This window comes from Dromaius novaehollandiae, chromosome 4 (genome assembly GCF_036370855.1).
Source record: "Dromaius novaehollandiae isolate bDroNov1 chromosome 4, bDroNov1.hap1, whole genome shotgun sequence".
NCBI lineage: Eukaryota > Metazoa > Chordata > Aves > Casuariiformes > Dromaiidae > Dromaius > Dromaius novaehollandiae.
The window spans coordinates 57,505,474-57,522,865 of record NC_088101.1 but is presented as its reverse complement, the minus strand read 5'-3'; the positions used below and the strand labels follow the sequence as shown (position 1 = coordinate 57,522,865).

The 17,392-nt window shown below is 39.3% G+C and overlaps 1 protein-coding gene across 1 annotated transcript in view; it reads left to right on the top strand.

Moving 5' to 3' along the window:
• CRACD (capping protein inhibiting regulator of actin dynamics) overlaps positions 1 to 17,392 on the top strand; it is a 138,988-nt gene that overhangs the window by 101,279 nt on the left and 20,317 nt on the right. The window contains exon 5 of the mRNA XM_026093775.2: positions 9,123 to 9,258. Coding sequence (XP_025949560.2) covers positions 9,123 to 9,258 — 136 coding nt within the window. The remainder of the gene's footprint in view (positions 1 to 9,122; positions 9,259 to 17,392) is intronic.

Here is a 17,392-nt window from a genome sequence, read left to right as displayed (position 1 = left end):
TGGGAGGAGGGAAACCCAGCAACCTATAAATGATAGCTTGTAGAATCTGCCTTGTTAAAACAGGAAGAATAAAGAAACTTTATTTGATTTATTGGTTGTTTAGCTGGTAGTATACTTATACATGCATAAATCCCTGTGAACTAAAGTTGCTGGCTAAACATGAAAATAACCAGACCTATGGAGTCACCAGGTTTTTGTGTTTTGGCTCCAGCAGAGCTGTTCTAGTTCCTCCTTGGACAATTTGAGCCATTATTTTGACACCTTTCTATGGGGATGTAGCAATGGGCACTTCCGTATGAATCAGTCTATAGCAACAGTAAATGATCTCTCTACCTGCTTGAAGCTTTAAGAGCTCCCAAAATACCCTTTCTCAGTGATATCCAATTTTTGTCCACTGGGCTTTTCTTTTTTTCTGGGTTAGCTTGTTTTCTGAATTTTGTCAGTCTTCTAATTTTCCTTGTGAGTGCTTCACTGTGAGTGCCTTCCTGACTCCGGTGGAAGAGCCTTGGCGCAGTGGTGCTTGGTGTGCAGCTTCTGGAGTCTTCGTCTTAGCAGTGCTCTGATCTCAGTATTTCTTCAAGCTCAAGCAAAGCAAAGTGACACACTGATATTGCAAGACTTTTAGAAACAAAGCACACTTGGATTTTCCTCAATTGTTCCTGACATCAGCTGGGTAATGAGGTGTATTGTGGGAGTGAAGGGATGTTCCAAGACAGAAAAGGAAGTTGCAAAGAAGAGCTTTGCTCTGTCCAGTTCTTCACTTGCATGGATCCTTTTAGAGGATTCGATACAGGCAGTAGTGAAATTAGAATTCTCTTTTTTTCTAATTTATACTGCAGCTGGGCAGCACAGGAATAAGAGCTACAACCACTTTGTAGGTGGCTTATTTCTGACAGGTGCCAAGTGGCATGTGGCCATGGGGAAGGAGTAGGCAAAGCCTACCTGAAATGGCCCCAGGTGACTTGACAGAACATAATACACGCTTCTAACATCATGGTCAGCATTTTTTTTGATCTTATCCATACCTGCCACCTCAGCTTTTGCTTTCCTGCCTTATATAACCAACTTGACTAAGCCTTTGTGGTCTAGAACCTTTGCTCTCTGGTATGTGAACTAGGACTTTTCACCACTTGTAATTTTACCACTTACTAGTAATTTACACTAAATACCATCAACCTGCTAATTTTTACAGCCAACACTTGAGCGTGAAGGTACCTCGTTAGGTACACTATAGTTTGTGTCCGATTCTGATGCCTCTTTCAGTAAGCTTTTTCTTTGCAGTTATCCTCTACATTTTATAGCCCATCCCAGTCTTTGTCTGTCTCCTTTTTACTTGTCTTTGTTCCTCAACCCTAACCATGACTAACTTCACTTTCACCTCAGTAATTCCAGAACTTGTTTTATTATGTTCTCCACTTCTTCCATCACATGTGCTGTCTTGCTTTAGTCTCCCTGGAAGGTTAGGCTGCCCTACTGTCCACTTGGTTCCTCCTTTGCCTCCCTTTTAGGTGTTTCCATTGCATTTCCCCCTGCTAATCAGCATGTTCTTTCCTTCCTTGCTGATTCTGCATGGCAACCACCTTTTCAGCAACTGGTAAGGGCTAGAGATGGGATCCTGAACCAAGCAGAGTTGTCATCTGTAGCGTAATGTGCTTCTCTTTTCCTCTTTCTTTCGTTCTTATATAACCTAAATGCAATCACTGTAGAGCATTTATTCCTGCCAAGACTGGCTTAGAGACTTTTCTCTTCCTTTTCTGTACGTTTGGCCACATTTTAGAGCAAATCTTGTGTAAATGTATGCTACTGTTTTATATAATAGTATCATCACATTCAGTCAATTGCCAGATCAGTTTGAAATTTGGACCATTTAGAGACTTGTTCCTTCTATCAGTGTGCATGTTTCTGTGAGAAGTGATGAACTGTCCACATTCCTCAAGCTTGTGGAGTTCAATGTTAGGGATTCACTCACAGAATTACTGGAAACTAGAGTGATACCTTTCTTTGCTTTGCTGAGACTTTCTGAGCTTGGAGGATTTGGTGAAAAACTACATAAAACTCAAATGTCAAGAATATAAAATACAACTATTGATACTGTCTGGCCATATGTCAGTGCCTTCTCATGATTAATTTCTATGCACTTAATGATCATGATTTTCATTTAGGTTATTAGCATGTATTACAGAGCATCAACCACTCAAAACCAGGCTCGATTTCTACTTTTAAGAGGGTAAATCTACCTTATAGGGCACAGGTCTCCTGATAACACCGAACTGGAGCTTTGTGTAAGATAAAGCTGCATGATGCCTTGCAAAATGAGTGGAGATACAATACAGAGACTGCAGAACAAGTCATTGGTAGGACCCTTGCTGGGTATAATGATGGGATGGCACAGTTTTCCCAGAGTTAATGTCTTGACGTTCAGCAGCTTTTGAAGGCAATACAGTTACATCTTTAGACTGAGCACAGAAATGACCCCGAAGTTCATGAAAAAGAATCCTTCAAATACCCTGCTAAAACATCTTCCTTTGTCTGTTCAGCTTGTAAGGACCATATTTGAGTTTGTTAATGCAGTAACATTAATAACATGCTGTCTAAGCACAGTTCTAACTCACAGCTGTGGCAGCATGGGCAATGTTCCCCATCTGGGCATAGTTTAGAACTAAGACTCACATTCTAGCACAACAAACACAGGTGAAAGAGAGGACACTAAAAATACAGCTCAGACCTAGAATCCATTTCCATTTCTTGCAGTATTAATACATCTCTGGAATGACCAGAAAATGCATTTTGTGTGTTTTTCATCTCTAGCTACCCTGGGGACATTCATGGGAGTGGAAAATAGTTGGAATCGGATTTCTTTTTTAAAACAAAACATTAAGTAAAGGGAAACTATCACTGCATGTGTCATTTCCCTGAGGCACTATTCTGGTAGGTGACTTTCAGATCCCTTTGAAGGGATTATACTAAGGAAAGATACCTAGGTAAAACCCATTCATCTTTGCTTTGCAGGCTTTGTAAATTTTCAGTATTAAAGTGGCCATATATTAAAAGTTGGTTTTGTTCTATTCTAATTACAGAATTGGTTTCTATGGGGATTCTAAAAGAATTAAAATCATGAGACTGGGGGTTTTTTGGAGTCAGTCTCTACAGACATAAAATAATAGAACAACTCCTTCTTTTCTTTTATTTTTCTGTTCCTATTTTTGAACTCTTTAGTATAGGAGTGGGAGGAACAGTTATGAAATACTGCAGAGGCAATTGGTGGTGTGAGCTTTCTGTACCACAGTAATGCACTAACATGGAATTATTCAAGACCTGAGAGCTCAGTGTTTCCCGCTGACAAAACTTTCTCTTTTGAAGGACTCTCCTTGTTCTTTGAGAGGACAAGTAGATGTGGTGGTAAATGAGGTCTAAAACGTAATAGCAACCAATACAAGGTAAACTTACTGAGTGCAATATTGCCCCTACACATACTCTCATGCACTTAAGGGTACAATTCCACAGCAGTAAAAGCTGATCAAAGTCCAGACTGCAGTTGTCCAGCTCTCTCCAGCAGCTTTCCAGCCGTGAGTTCCAGCCCCCTCCTTTGGCTGGCGTGGTGCTTGTGCTGCTGTTTACTCAGCCAAACCAGGAAGTTGTGTGTTTTATATTTTTCCTGGTTAGTGTTCAGCCAGGTCAGCTCCCTCAATTGACTGACGTGAACTGTGAGCACTATGCAGGCACAGAAGAGGTAACAGGAATGCAGCAGAAGGAGGATAAAGAAATGAAGGGTGATACCTCACCCCACCCTGGCTTGGAGTAGCTAGAGCTGTCATAAGACAGCATCCTAAACAGGCACAGATGCGTAGCACTGGATGACTGATGGGGATCCAAAAAGAAATCTCTCTTAGCTTGCTGATCGTCATGGGAGAGAAGTGAGACTTAGGGTGGTCTCCTTCTGTAGTAAGGAACTTGTTTCATATTTCCTACATGGACACCTCAGCAAGACTGAGTAATGGAAAGAGAGTTTATTGCACAGACGTTTTTGCAAGCCAGAATGAAAGATATAGCTGTTGTTAGTTCCATAGACCAAATGCATCTATGTAATGTTTTACCTGTGGTTTTCTGGGATTCTTCCAGAAATCTGGAATACAGCAGATGATGTTCTCCCTTTCCAGGGGAATGAATTTACCAGCACTGAATTAAAAAAAATCTGGGCTAGTTATTCATTTTGATGCAGAAGAAAGCAAGTTAGGGACTTGCTGTAATTGAGGCAACTCTTCTTACAGCTACAGCTAGACCACGATTTGGAGTCCATGTCATGTCCATAGTCAAGATGTGATGTGGTAGCTGTACTCCGTATCTTGCTCCCTGTTTGACAGTACTGGCTTCTTTACTTGTAAAAATCCTGTGGGGTGGTTGGCTCTGCTGTCCTTTTTTGTGCCCTTGGTGTACCCTCAAAATAAAGAAATGTCCCAATGGAGTCTTTTTGTGTCAAAGCCTGTATGTATCAAAGAACCTCTCATTTGTTCTTAAAAACAGTAGTAATTCCGAAGAATTTCATCCTAATAATCAAAAGGTGAAAAGTATGCTCTTAGTATTGCTGGGAAACTGAGTATTCCTACCTCTCTTCAGGAATACGAATAGAGACAAAGGTGTGGTAAAGAAAACTGAGAAGGAATGAAAATTAACTTCACTTTGACTATGAGAAAATTGCTTTTGAAAAGCTGTGTATTGGATGTGAAACTAGAACACCATACTCAGTGTCGCAACTGATCTCTAGAGATAACTCGTTTAAGGATTTGCTGAAAGTGCTTTGTATTTTGCTGTAGCACATCCATAATTCATTTAATTCAGTCAGGTTCCTAGAAGTGAGTCAGATGATGATTCAATTATTTTCAGCACATGCAGCCTCCAAAGTGCCATCATCAGTATGATCAACAGAAGTGCTCATAAACTGATGCCACTGTAGTCCCAGATCTTTTGGAAGTTGATATGCAGTTTGAAACTGAGTAATACCTTTAGCTGTGGCTAAGACTTTAGCTCATGTCTCTGACACACCGTAAGTCTATGGAAAGACATTCCTGGTGCTGACATGCCTTTTAATTGAGGGAATGGCTTTCTTAAACATAGTCTGCAGATATGTTTTGTGAGGATATTTTTGTATAAAGGCTTCTGAGAAAGCCTTCAGAGATGAGAAGAATGGTAGTAGCAGTGGAGGAGACTCAATTATTCCTACTGTATTATGACATAAAAGGAATTTAATATTTCTAAAGCTAGAACATGAGAATGAAAAAAGAGATGGAAAAAAGGACTTTTGTCATATAATCTGTCAAACTTGCATCTGGGAGGATTTGAAAGGATGTAGTTTCAAAGGGAGTAAAATAAGAGACCTTTCATGAAGTTCAAGTATCCTGGAAATAACCTTAAATGCTACTTAAACTCACCTGTAAAAGAAACTAGGTTACTACGATGTATACATTTTTTTAATGTATTTTAGTTTAGATAGACTTTAAAGCAAAATTTTTAAACCATTTTTACCAAGTAGTGTACGTGAGGGCTAGCAAAATTGCTCAGTCACACAGTTCTGAAATATCCAATATGTCTGTAACACAGTTTGAGGGGCTACAGTGGAGATAGGCTAGGGATAATTCATTGTGGAATATCATGTAAAAGTTTCATGTGTTCCAACAATTTGGAGTGTGTTTTGGTAGTAAGTTTAAAAAGGAAACAAAAATGGACAAAAGGTTTCAAAATATAAGTTTGACCTCAGCTCTATGAAGCAGAAAAATGAAAAGATGGTGTTTTCCTTCATCTACATCTTGTAATGAGGAAGCATGTAAGCTGAAGGCAGTTGGAGTATGGGAGAGTATCAGAGGGGTGTATTATACGTGCTTGGCATGGTCTTAATCTTCCCTAGGTAGTGCTATGGGCACTTGTCAGAGATAAGATACTGAGCTGGTTGGACTTTCAGTGGTGATGTTCTTAGGATTACAGGTTATATGGAGTTTTCAGGCTGTTTCATGTGGCCTGGTGTCCCGAAGGAAGCCTTGCATGATATTTTAACAAGTCTGACCACATTAGCCATAACCCCAAATTTGTGTATAGCCTAGAATCTCTGTACTGTGCATCTCAAACAGTCAGGAGATTCATGGGATTAGTTCACAGGCAGGAGATGAGACAGGATCCCTAAAGCAGAACAGGAATGCTCTTCCCCTGCGGCTGTGTCCCAGACAGTCCAGTAGCACTGACCTCAGCAGTCTTGGGTGTCTTCCAGGTTGAGAATTCAGATTATTGTGCAGTTACTATTGCCAGAGCATCCTTGCTGTTGGTCAGCTGAAGTATTTTGGTTTGAACTGCTAGTGAGCCATATTCAGCTCAAAAGCTGCAAATTGGCTATTCCTGACTTAGACATTAACCGACCCAGTAAGGTCAAGAACCATTTGCAAGCAAGTCATTGAGCTCTTTTTTTAGTGTTTGAATTGCAACCATGGCCTACTAATTAGTTGTGACAAACAAAGGGGAGAGGCTGGGGATAAACATGAGCTGTTTAATTTTTAAAAGTGTGTGGCAACAAAATTTCTCTTTGTTGTGAGAATGCTAATCCATGGGATAGCAAAAGGGGAGAAGAAAGCTCAGCGAATAGGTAAGAAACAAAGCCGTAAATATCTGCGCCATGATACTGCTAGAAAAGCTTTAAAGTGTGCACCCTCTTTAGAGCACAGGATGAACTGGATGATGTGTTTTCAGTAGATCTCTCAGCTCAGTAGTAAATAGTAAATTGTAATTCCCACTGACATTGCCTTCTGCACCCACAGCCATTTCATGTTTTGTTTGAACCATGAAAATGGGAGGGGTTGGGGTGGGCTGGGTTGTCCAACTTTGCATCTTCACCTCCATTTTGATTGTGAATCCACAGACTTTTTTTGTCCTTGTTGAACTTCTGGAGCTTTCAGTTCGAACGAACCTAAATAATTGCATTGAAGAGCCAGCTTTGACTGAGCTTCCTGTCAAACTGCTTGTTTTGCCAGCTCTGTTGGGTTTTTCTCTCCATTAAAGGGATATTTCTCAAACTATGGTTCAGGGGCTGATTCCTGCTGGGCCAAGGAAAGTACACAACTTTCTCGCACATACTCCAAGGCAATGCAGTTTTACCACGGTCTCTGTTCAGGCTGAGTCATGATGATTCAGTATAGAAACCTTTTAGAAAACAGTTTAAAAATACACATTTATGGTTTCTCTAATAAAAGGTTTCTAAAAGAAGGTACACTGCCTTTAGCAGCAATCGGGGGGTTTTTTTTAACATAAAAAAAGTGTGGAATAGAGTATAGCATCAATTAAATGTTCCCACTCTTTAATGATTAGAAATGCTATGAAATACTGAACAGCTCTGTACTTGATTGTGTGCTGGTTTGTTTCAAATGAAGTGTGTAGTTGAAATATTAATTTTGGATAAAAATTAGTTTTTCAGTTTTCTGTGCTTGCATATAGGAAGAAACGATATTGGGAGCTGTGTGTGTTTTCGCCAAAAGCTTGGGTGGTTTAGTTTTTGAGAGCAAATGTATTTTATTAATAAGCTAGAGAGAGGGAGAGGTTGTGGGGGGCTTTTTTCCAATAATTTCAGGTCATCGCTAATATATTTTACTATGAAAGTCAGCAATAGGTTATAATTTAATAGGTTATAAAAGGTTAATATTAATATATACAACATTCCTACTTGATAAGAAAAGATTATAATTTTTATTTTAAAAGATGATGTTCATACCCCAGCAAAACACAGTGAGATGAAAATTTATTAAATGTATTCCAAACAATTTTTTTCAAAGGAGGAAGAAAACTATTTTGGACACTTAATAAAGTATTAACACATTTTTTAAAGGGAGAAAAATAGAAGATACTGATTCTCTTAAATATGTGAGGGTTTTTTTGGGGGTGCTGTTACTTATTTATCCCTTTCTCTAGAAGTATCCCTCTTCCTTGATTTTGCTGAAATATGTGTTTATAATCATAAATATTTAACACAATCAGATTTTTATGTCACATATAGCAGATTGCTAGTTAGACTGGTATAAAAAGTTTATTTTTTCTCCAGACTGTAAGTTATTGAGGCTTTAAATGAATTCCATAGACTTGCCAATAAGTTTTTAAATGTCGGGACTTAAGACCTCTCGGTTGTTCAGTTTTCTTCTACCGTGGCTTTTGTTGTGTTCATGTTTTACTGGCTTTCCACTCACCCTAAGGTATTCTAGGCTAGACAACAAATAACTTCCAAACTCGCCCCCCCACAAACCCCCAAAACAGCCCTAGAGTAACAACCTCCAAACTTTCTTTAATTCTCTGTTTTCTTTACAGAGCCTTTAAAACCTCTGGTAAATGAAAGCACTTTTTGTTTAATCCCCTTGCGCGTGCCTTTGCAGAAGGCGTAGAACTCTGTCATTTGCGATGCCCTCCCTTCCTCGGCAGGCTCGGTCTAGTTTAACAGCGACGCCTGGGCATCTTTCATTGTTTGTTACTGATCAAACCCGCATGGGCTGGTGTAGTGTGCTTCGTATCAGTGTTATACATAGGTGTTTGATGATAACGTTTTATTATAAATGTGATCATACTAGTGTGGTGATATGGAACAGCTAAGCCATGAGCTACACAAGGTAGGACTTTAGAAGTAGGTTAGTACAATGTATTGCTACTACTTCTTTTCGTGTTATGGTTGCTGCTTTTCTTTTATGCTGTACTCTGACTACCAAGCTACAGCATGAATGCAGGCGTTCTGAAATAAGCAGTATGGAAACATGTTAATCATCATCATCATCCACCGTGTATCCTAAAAGTAGCATTCATATTTCAGACTTTTAAGAAAAATTGATTGAACTTCTCAACATTTCTATAAAAAACACCTCACTCTATGCTCTTCCAAGGTCAAAAACTGTGGGCAAAGGAATCGTGGACCTCTTTATCTTTTGCTACTGCGAGTTGTTTGGATACCTCTTTTTTGAGAATGTTGCAAGTTTTATTTTTGTAGAAACAAGGGGGAGGGAAACTTCTATACAGCAGAGCAGCTATGATATGCACAAAAGAGGAATTTTGAGGGATCACGCTCAAAAATTCATTGTTGTATTTATTTATTCTTTTAACTGCATTTCCAGGTCCTCCCATTATTCTATGGGCACTCGAGCTTTTTCCCATGACAGTATTTTTATACCTGATGGGAGAACAGAGAGTGAACAGGCAATCCAAGCAATGTCACAGGAGAACATTCTAGGAAAGGTCAAAACTCTTCAGGTAAGAAATTATAAGTAGTATGAATATTTAAGATGTGGTGGTAAATGGGCTCTGGAGCTCTGGCGTGTGTTAAGCATGGGTAAAGGTGGGTTTCTTTTTCAGTGACCTTGGGGCAACTTCTTAGCCATGCAAGTAATTCTGACAATTTGCAGAAGGTCTAAGCTTTGGTCTTGAGAGACATGGTGGTGATCCTGCACGCAAATCTTTAGAAATGTCTGCAGCCTTATGGAGGTCATTTGAATTGAACGCATGGGTTTGGCATGTCCATCCTTATAACTGCAGATGTGATACTGAATGAAAAGAGGAGAGGGGGCATGGCATACAGTGTGAGACTTCTCTGCAGTGCAGATTTAATTATTTGTATATTACTTTTTTTTTCTCATTGCCTTTCCATAGTTCTCTATTGATTTTTTGCTGTTCCTTTGTCATTTAATTCATGCAAATTGCTTCCATTTGGTTTGTAAGTTTATCTTTTGTTCATAAAATATACCAAACACTTTGGATATTTTCCAGAATTTCTCTTCAGTTTCAGGATTTGAGTAAATCAGTAGAAATCAAACTACCGCAGTGACCTGTCACTGTCCTTCCAACAGCCCTCATAAAAGTCAGATGTTTCTCTCTCCGAAGTAAACAATACATGAATAACTTCATAAACAATGTGTTTGGGTATTTGCTGTTAAAGTGTTATACATGACCTGTTTTCCCTTCTTAAAATGAGTCCAGAGGGACACCTCTTGCATCTGCAGAACTTGCCGTCCAGGATGCTTTCTGCCCTTTTTCTGTTCTCATGAGGGAACTTACGACTGTCCCCATTTCCTTAGCCATGATTTCTGCAGCTGTACCCTGAGTTTCAGGACAACATCATGCCAAAATCTCATTGCACATTTTTAGGTGGACCTTAATATAAGTTGGGTCCCAGATGTGACCAGTTACTGGACTGTTACATCTATCTAAGATTTTATGCACTTTTACCACTTGTATTTTTATTTCCTCTCCTTCTAAGATAGTAGTACCACATCTTAAAGTTTTCTTTTGTGCAGGTTTCTCTGTATGACCTTTATCATTGAATCTTATAAGTTTCCTTATTTTTACCCTGGGAAAGCTTTGGCTGTTGTGCTGTATGCTGTCAAAGGGAATGCTTGCTTCAGTCTCTTTGGAGCTATTCCACAGAGGTGGCTAGCTGAGTTTCCCAAATCGAAGTGACTCTCTCTACCATACCATTTTTTGTATTTGAAATTGGGCCACGCAGGCTTTGCATGTGCTAAGAGCTCAGGATTATTATTCCTTTGGTTTGTCTGTGACTCACTTAGGAATCTGCCATTAAAATATTTGGGTGAATTTCATGGTATTTTCCATATTCCATAGCAACCAACAAATACTGACTGCCAGGTTCTTTCTCTCTGAATGGATAGTATCCATCATTAGCAATGCATTCTGTTGCATCTTCATGAGACACCATGCAGAAGGTTTCTCATGTCTTAGATGGATTTAATGTCTCCTGATTTTTTTTTTCTCTGCACTTTCCCAGACTTGCATGGAGCTTTTAGAAAATGCAGTGTGTTCAAAATCATGGCATAATCTTAGGCTCTCCCTTTTCAGTGTTGGTGATGTTTCCTATCCCTTTTCAGTATTCCCCCTTTACACCCATTCTTTTCTACTGTAGTATACTGAAAGCAGACTGTGTTTGCTACACAGTTCTGCAATTACAAGAATTCTGATATCCACTTTCCAATATCAGAAATTTGTATCTGCTTGAAGTCCTTTTCTGCGATCTCACACCTACTGGGAAGATTTGCACTTCTTCAAATTATGGGAAGAGAGGTGACAGTCACCTCTTCTGAAGTGCATTCCATTCCTTAAAACCATGTTTGTGGTCAGCTCCCAGTAAAGTCATAGGCCATGCCATCAACATTACTGTGGTTTTGCCCACACTTGTGCATCACGTTGGATGCACAGCACTTGCAGTTTCAGTTTACCTGGCAAGATGCTCCTCAGTAAAGAAACGTTGCCAGGATTCAAAGCCTTGGTCTGACTCTGAACTTTCTCTATTCCAAGCGGAGATTAAAAGTACTGTAGCTTTTAACTATTCTCAGGAATTGTTTTGGGGTGGTTTTGTAAAGCATTCCTGGAAAACCTGAACCTTTTTTCTAAGAGGCACCATGCTAACAAGCCCAGCTGCTCACATTGATGTCCAATGTGAAAGGGTTTTGAAATCAGAATAGAAACACAAGCTGTTTAATACCGATAATGCCGGATCTCATTCTTCTGAGCCACAGAAGTTATTTCCCATTCTCACCTTACACTTCTGGTAGCTTTGGAGTGTTGACAAACTCACAGTGAAATGCTGTGTAATGGTGCAAAACTCTGTTTGAATGTGGGAGTCTGGGCAGTTGGCCAGTGTATGTGCAGGCTCGGTTTCTTATTGTAGAAATTCTTTCTTTCTAATTCTGTGCTCAAGGTAAATTAGCCCTTTCTGGAATAGTTCCCATTACTTTTTATTGTTTTTCAGATTGGCAGTGTTCATCTTATCAGGCTTTCTGTAAATGGATTTGGTCATGTTCAAAGGTTTTCATTTGTGCCAAAAGTCAGACTGAGAACAGCCTGACTTCCGTGTTAACCTCCTGTACCCTTTGTATGTCCTGAAGTTGTTATTTTGTGTTGGCTCAAGGCATATGCTGTTGTAAAAGCAGTCTTTTTCATGTCCTTTGGATCTCTTACTATTTATCATTATGTACTTTTAAAGATCCAGTATAGCAAGCCTGCTCCCACAAAGAGATGCTCCCTCCGACATTGATGCCCTTTATGCTGAACTCATTTAGCTCCTCAGGACCTAGTGCTTTTCCTTTTAGACAGTACTGTGAGTGAGACCCCCCAGAATGCTTAAAATCTAAAATATTTCAATATGTAATTTCTTAAGTGGTCTGGAGGGTCTGGTGGTGTTTCAACGCACTGACATTCCACAATGTCAGTCTTGAGTTGGTCCTTGTTCTGCCCTTTCTTACTTAACTATACAGCAGTGTATCAGAACAAGCCTAAAAGAAACTCTGGGAGCTTGCCTTTTCTTCCTTGCCTTTCATAGGTAGTCTTTTTTTTTCCCTTGCACTGAAGTATGTTAGATCTGCTTACTCACGTTTTGCAGTTGTAATTGTTCTTCTTACTGCTTGATATTTGCCAGAAATGGTCAGCAGATGAACAGAAGCCAGTTTCTGTTTCAGAGCCACAATAACTTCAGCAGGCAAAATTGAAACATATTTTCAGTGTTAGTGCTGCGAGGCATCTACGCCTTTGCTCTGATGGTGCGGTGGTGTGGAGCTATCTCAGTCTCTGGAGGCCGGGCGACAGCTGCCTCCTGCCTTCACTGACCCTGTCTTGGATCAGCGGTCGTCCATGAGGCTGCAGCAGTCAGCCCTGAGAAATATTGCAGATTGACTGTGGCTTATGGCTTATTACATTTAGGAACTATCGGGCTACATAGTTTTAGTTTCATGTGGCCACATGATTTAAAACAAACAAACCTTCCACTCTCTAAATTTGTAAAACACCATTTATTACACAGTGATTAATTATGATAAGAGCCAAACTCTTCATTAGCATATTTTGGGCATCTAGGCTTCCTGGTCAAATTTTAGAGGATCGATTTTTAAATTCGAATACCTCTGGGGAAGAATGTTCCCCAGTTGTTTTTTCCTTCCCGGCTGAATGGTTGTTCAGGTTTTGATTCCCTTATTTTTTTTAATCATTAACATATCTTAGCTAATGGTTGAGCCAATGCCTTCTCCTCTGTGTATTTTTATTTCTGTATTCTACAAGCCATTCCCATTATTCCTTGTGTTTAATATTGCCCAGATTTCAACAAGGTTATAGAGCAGTTTATTAAACCGCAAAGCTGTTTTCCTTTAATTTGATGTTCTCCAGTTTATAGAATTGGGGGTGAACTTTCACCGAATGATTGTCAGCCCAGCTTTGTATTTCTTACAGTTCATTTCTTTGTTGCCAATATTTTCTAGTGTCAGCATAGCCTAATTGTTTTTTTCATATTCAACATTTTTTCACTTTATGAACTAAATTTATCACTTTTTTCTAATCATTCTAGAATTTCTCAGAGAGAATCCCTTTTTTATATAATCCTATTAAACATATCAGTCTTGAAAATCAGCTTCCATTTTCCTTACTGGTATTTGCTTTGCTTTTGGTACAGTGGAAGGGGAGACGCAGGTGACAAATTCCACAGTCCTTGTGAGTGTCTTCAGGTTCTCCGGAAAGTCTTGCTCTTGACGGATGAACATCTATAAGTCGTTTACTGCTACTTTTTATCCTGGAATCTTCTTTTGCATCTAGATTTTCTGAATTTCTGTAGAGAATTACATATCTCTACAGACTCTCTGCCTTTGCATATGCAGTTTGCTTTTTTCTCATTCTTCTACGTCAGACTCTCCCAGACTCTTTGTTGAAGTATAATGGCCCAAACCAGGCATGCTGCTCCAGCAACAGAGTCGAATACTTCCCTCTTGTGTCTTATACCAACACCTGTGGTAATACTTCTCAGAATAGGATTTTCCTCTTTTCAAGTAGCTCTACATTGTTATTTTATATCTGGTTTACTTTCTAAGCCTCCGAATATACCAAAATAACTTTCCTACAGTATGCTTTCCTGTTTATTCTCTTTGACTAAAAGAAGAATTGCCTGTGTGCAATGTTATGCTTATTTAGATATGCTGCAAATTTTCCTGTTTAGACAAAGATGTGGACCAGCTTCCATTAAGAGAACTACTATGTAAACTGTCTTTTCAGCCTGGAAAAGAAATGATGGGGAGGGGAATATAATAGAAATGCATAAAATCATGATTGAAACTGGGAAGATGAATAAAGAACAGTTATTCAGTCTTTCACAGTGTGGGAACACGGGTACATCAATTGAAACTAGTAACAGGTTCAAACCAAAATAAAGAGATATTTCTTTATATAATGCATAGTTGGACTGTAAAACTCATTGCCCTGGAGCACTGTTGTGGGTGAAACATTTATAAAAGTTTGGAAAGCAATGAGACAGATTCATAAAAGAAGTCTCTGAATGACCAATGACTTCAAAAGTACGCCACTGATCACTGGAGAGTTTACAGGTGAAGTCTTAGTATGGACTCACCCTCTTCTCATACCTTCCCTAGGTGTTTGATTTTTGGTCACTACGAAAGACAATATACAGGACCAAATGGAATTATAACAGTATGCTTGTTCTTAGGACAAGTATTTATGATGCATTAATTATTTAACAATTATACATAACTATATGACTAGAAAACAGAACTTAGTTTATTTATATATGTGGGCATTACAAACATACATGAGAAAATAAGTATTAGAGTTGAAGGCAAAAATATTACCAGCACTTCCTGTGAAACTTGTTTGAATAGAATCGGCTAAGGTAGTACAAACTCCACTATTTTGATGATTTTAAACTGGACACAGTAAGCTCTTTTCCAGTTTTGGATCCACTCCAGGCATGAAGCTATAAGAATAATGTGGTTCCAGGCGTTTGAATCCAACATGCATGCAAGCATCCATGTACGCAGAAGAGGAGCCAAATTTGAGTGAAAGAGGAGACATACGGTCCAATCTGGGCTCACTGCCGGTTGATATGGAAAGCTTGTTCTGTGGCATTTCCTATGCAAATACAAAGAGTACTTTGAAAAGTCTAAGGTTTTTAATTTGCTGCAGATGCCAACTAATGCAGAGCAGTTTAACCTAGGAATTTTATCTCTGAAGTTATTAATGGTAACCTGGTGTAAAGATGTTAGTTAAATAGTATCATGCTCTAGCAAATTATTTCGTATGAAATAAACGTGGGTCTGTGTCATGGTCCAGTAACTGAGAAAGATTTAGATTACTGAAATTGGATGAGTGCAAACTTTTTTTCCCCTAAGTTTCTAGTATTTCTTTGCCTTTATTAGATAAATGTGTTATTTACAGTTGCAGCACAATTATGATGTTACTCTTACCAGTATATCTGCCACCCTTCTTCCCAAAGACCAAACCTATGGCTAAAAATCACATACTGACTGAATCATGAAAAAAATCACAGGCACCACTTCCTGCAAAAAAAGAGAAATTTGGAACTATACTGAGATACAAAATCAGAGCCATCTGCCAAAGAAAATCCCAATAATAATCCTTTGTGTACAGCTCCACAACGTACTTTCCTTTTATCTACCCTAACTACCTAAAAGTATGATTCCCAAATGACATTATTGTCATCATATATCATCATCAAATGATATCATCATAAAGCAGTGAGATCGTGAGCCAAGGCTGTATTTTTGATAAATGTTGTGCCGTATGCAACCATCTTGTAGGTGGACCTGACATAAATAGATGCAAATGTCAGCTGCTGGTGTTCTTCCAGGGACCGTTCAGAAAGCAGGTAGTGGTGCTTCACCTCGAGGTGCAGGAAGGTGCGGTCAAAAGTACGTACCACGGGGAGGAAGGCGTGACATTAATAGGGTACATATGCATTGCTATAAAGGGGTCTGAGCTGCAAGAGCACTTGGGATTAAATAGCCTTCTGCCTTTACGTGAAGGTGTGTGTGCCTGCACAGCGCACCTCCTGCTCTCACAGCTTGTGAGAGGTGTGTGCCTATTCCTGGCGCGGTCGAGTGCAGGAGCCAAGGCCCAGATCTGCCTACAGCGGAGCTGGCTGCTGGAGGAAGGAAAGGAAGAAAAGAGAAGGGCTACGGATTTACTGAGGGGGAGGTAACTAATGGCAGGTAGCCTCAGAATTAGTGTGATTCATGTGCTTTCAGGCATGTAATGTGGTTGTGGCTGCACCTTCCCATTCCCAGCTAGATGCCGCCCCACCCCTTACTGTGGAGTGGCACCTCACGGACTGCCAGCCGGATTGGGTGTGGATAGACAAATTCGTACACACCTTTCTAATCGTAGAGAAAAAATGTGAGGGGAAGGTGAACCTGGGCTGGAACACAACTTGACAATCTTATTCTGAAAGTCCTGTGCAGGTGTGGTCCCAGCAGCCATTCCTTCCTGGTGTAATTGTCAGATGTGGCAGCTATCTTACGTTGCTGCTGAGGATGGTTTATAAGACCTCTGGAAATACCTATCCACCGGCTGCAAACCGGGGGACTAGTAAAGCCTATAGGAGCTGATACGACTTCTTAGCAGAAACTGCAGACAGGAAACGTTCAACTCTTTCCTTCTGTTTCTAACTGACAACCAGATTTCGAAACAAGCTGACAATTGTAGGCTGCCAAATTTCTAGCCTTTTTGCACAAACTCAAAGAGACCAAGCACATTTAACTATGACCAGTATTCATCTGTGGAAATTTCCGGAAGGGTATTCAAACATACTGTGCATAACTGCATGTTGGTAGAAGAGTAAAATGTCATGTTTGTGACTTCTAATAATTGGAGTTGCAAGTAATCCTCCTTAGGCAACCATCATCCATGTGCTGTCAGCACAGAGAGTTTCCAGGATTTATGGTTTTGTGGTCAGAAATATATATCTAACTGAAACTTTTGAAGAATTTAAAACAGATGCCTCTTATTGGGTCTCTTCTCAATGGCCTTGCAGCTTAATTTTGTGTATCTTCCATTTTTGGATTGGACGTTGTTTCTTAAAATATCTGTGTACTTTCAAGCAAAACTTCTGTGGTTTTTATTCTTTCAGGGATGCATTTTTAGGGTTTTTATGACTTAATTGCTAGTGAATCTATTTACTGTAGGATTTTTTTGACAGAGGACAATTGCACAATAGTTATAGTAAAAGGACATTTTCAAAAAGAACAAAGCAGGTTTTAAACTGTTTAAAAACAATCAGAATGAGTTTGCTCTGTGGTAACAATAAGCTAGTTGAGATTTTTACATTTAGTATTCAGCCTCACCTTTGGAGATTAAAATGCACTGAAAGAACTTGACCGATGGAAATTAATGACTCTATTAATATAGTTTATTTAATTAAGATAAATTTGTTCAAAAATGCCGGTAATGAATACAGAAAAGAGCCTTTTGTACAGTAAGGAATGTGAGGATTTGTAGATTTTCTTCTTCAGTCTTCAAACTAATTTATGCAAGTCTAAGTAAATAAATCTTTAATGTTTTGAAATAATTTTGAAGACTGCGTACA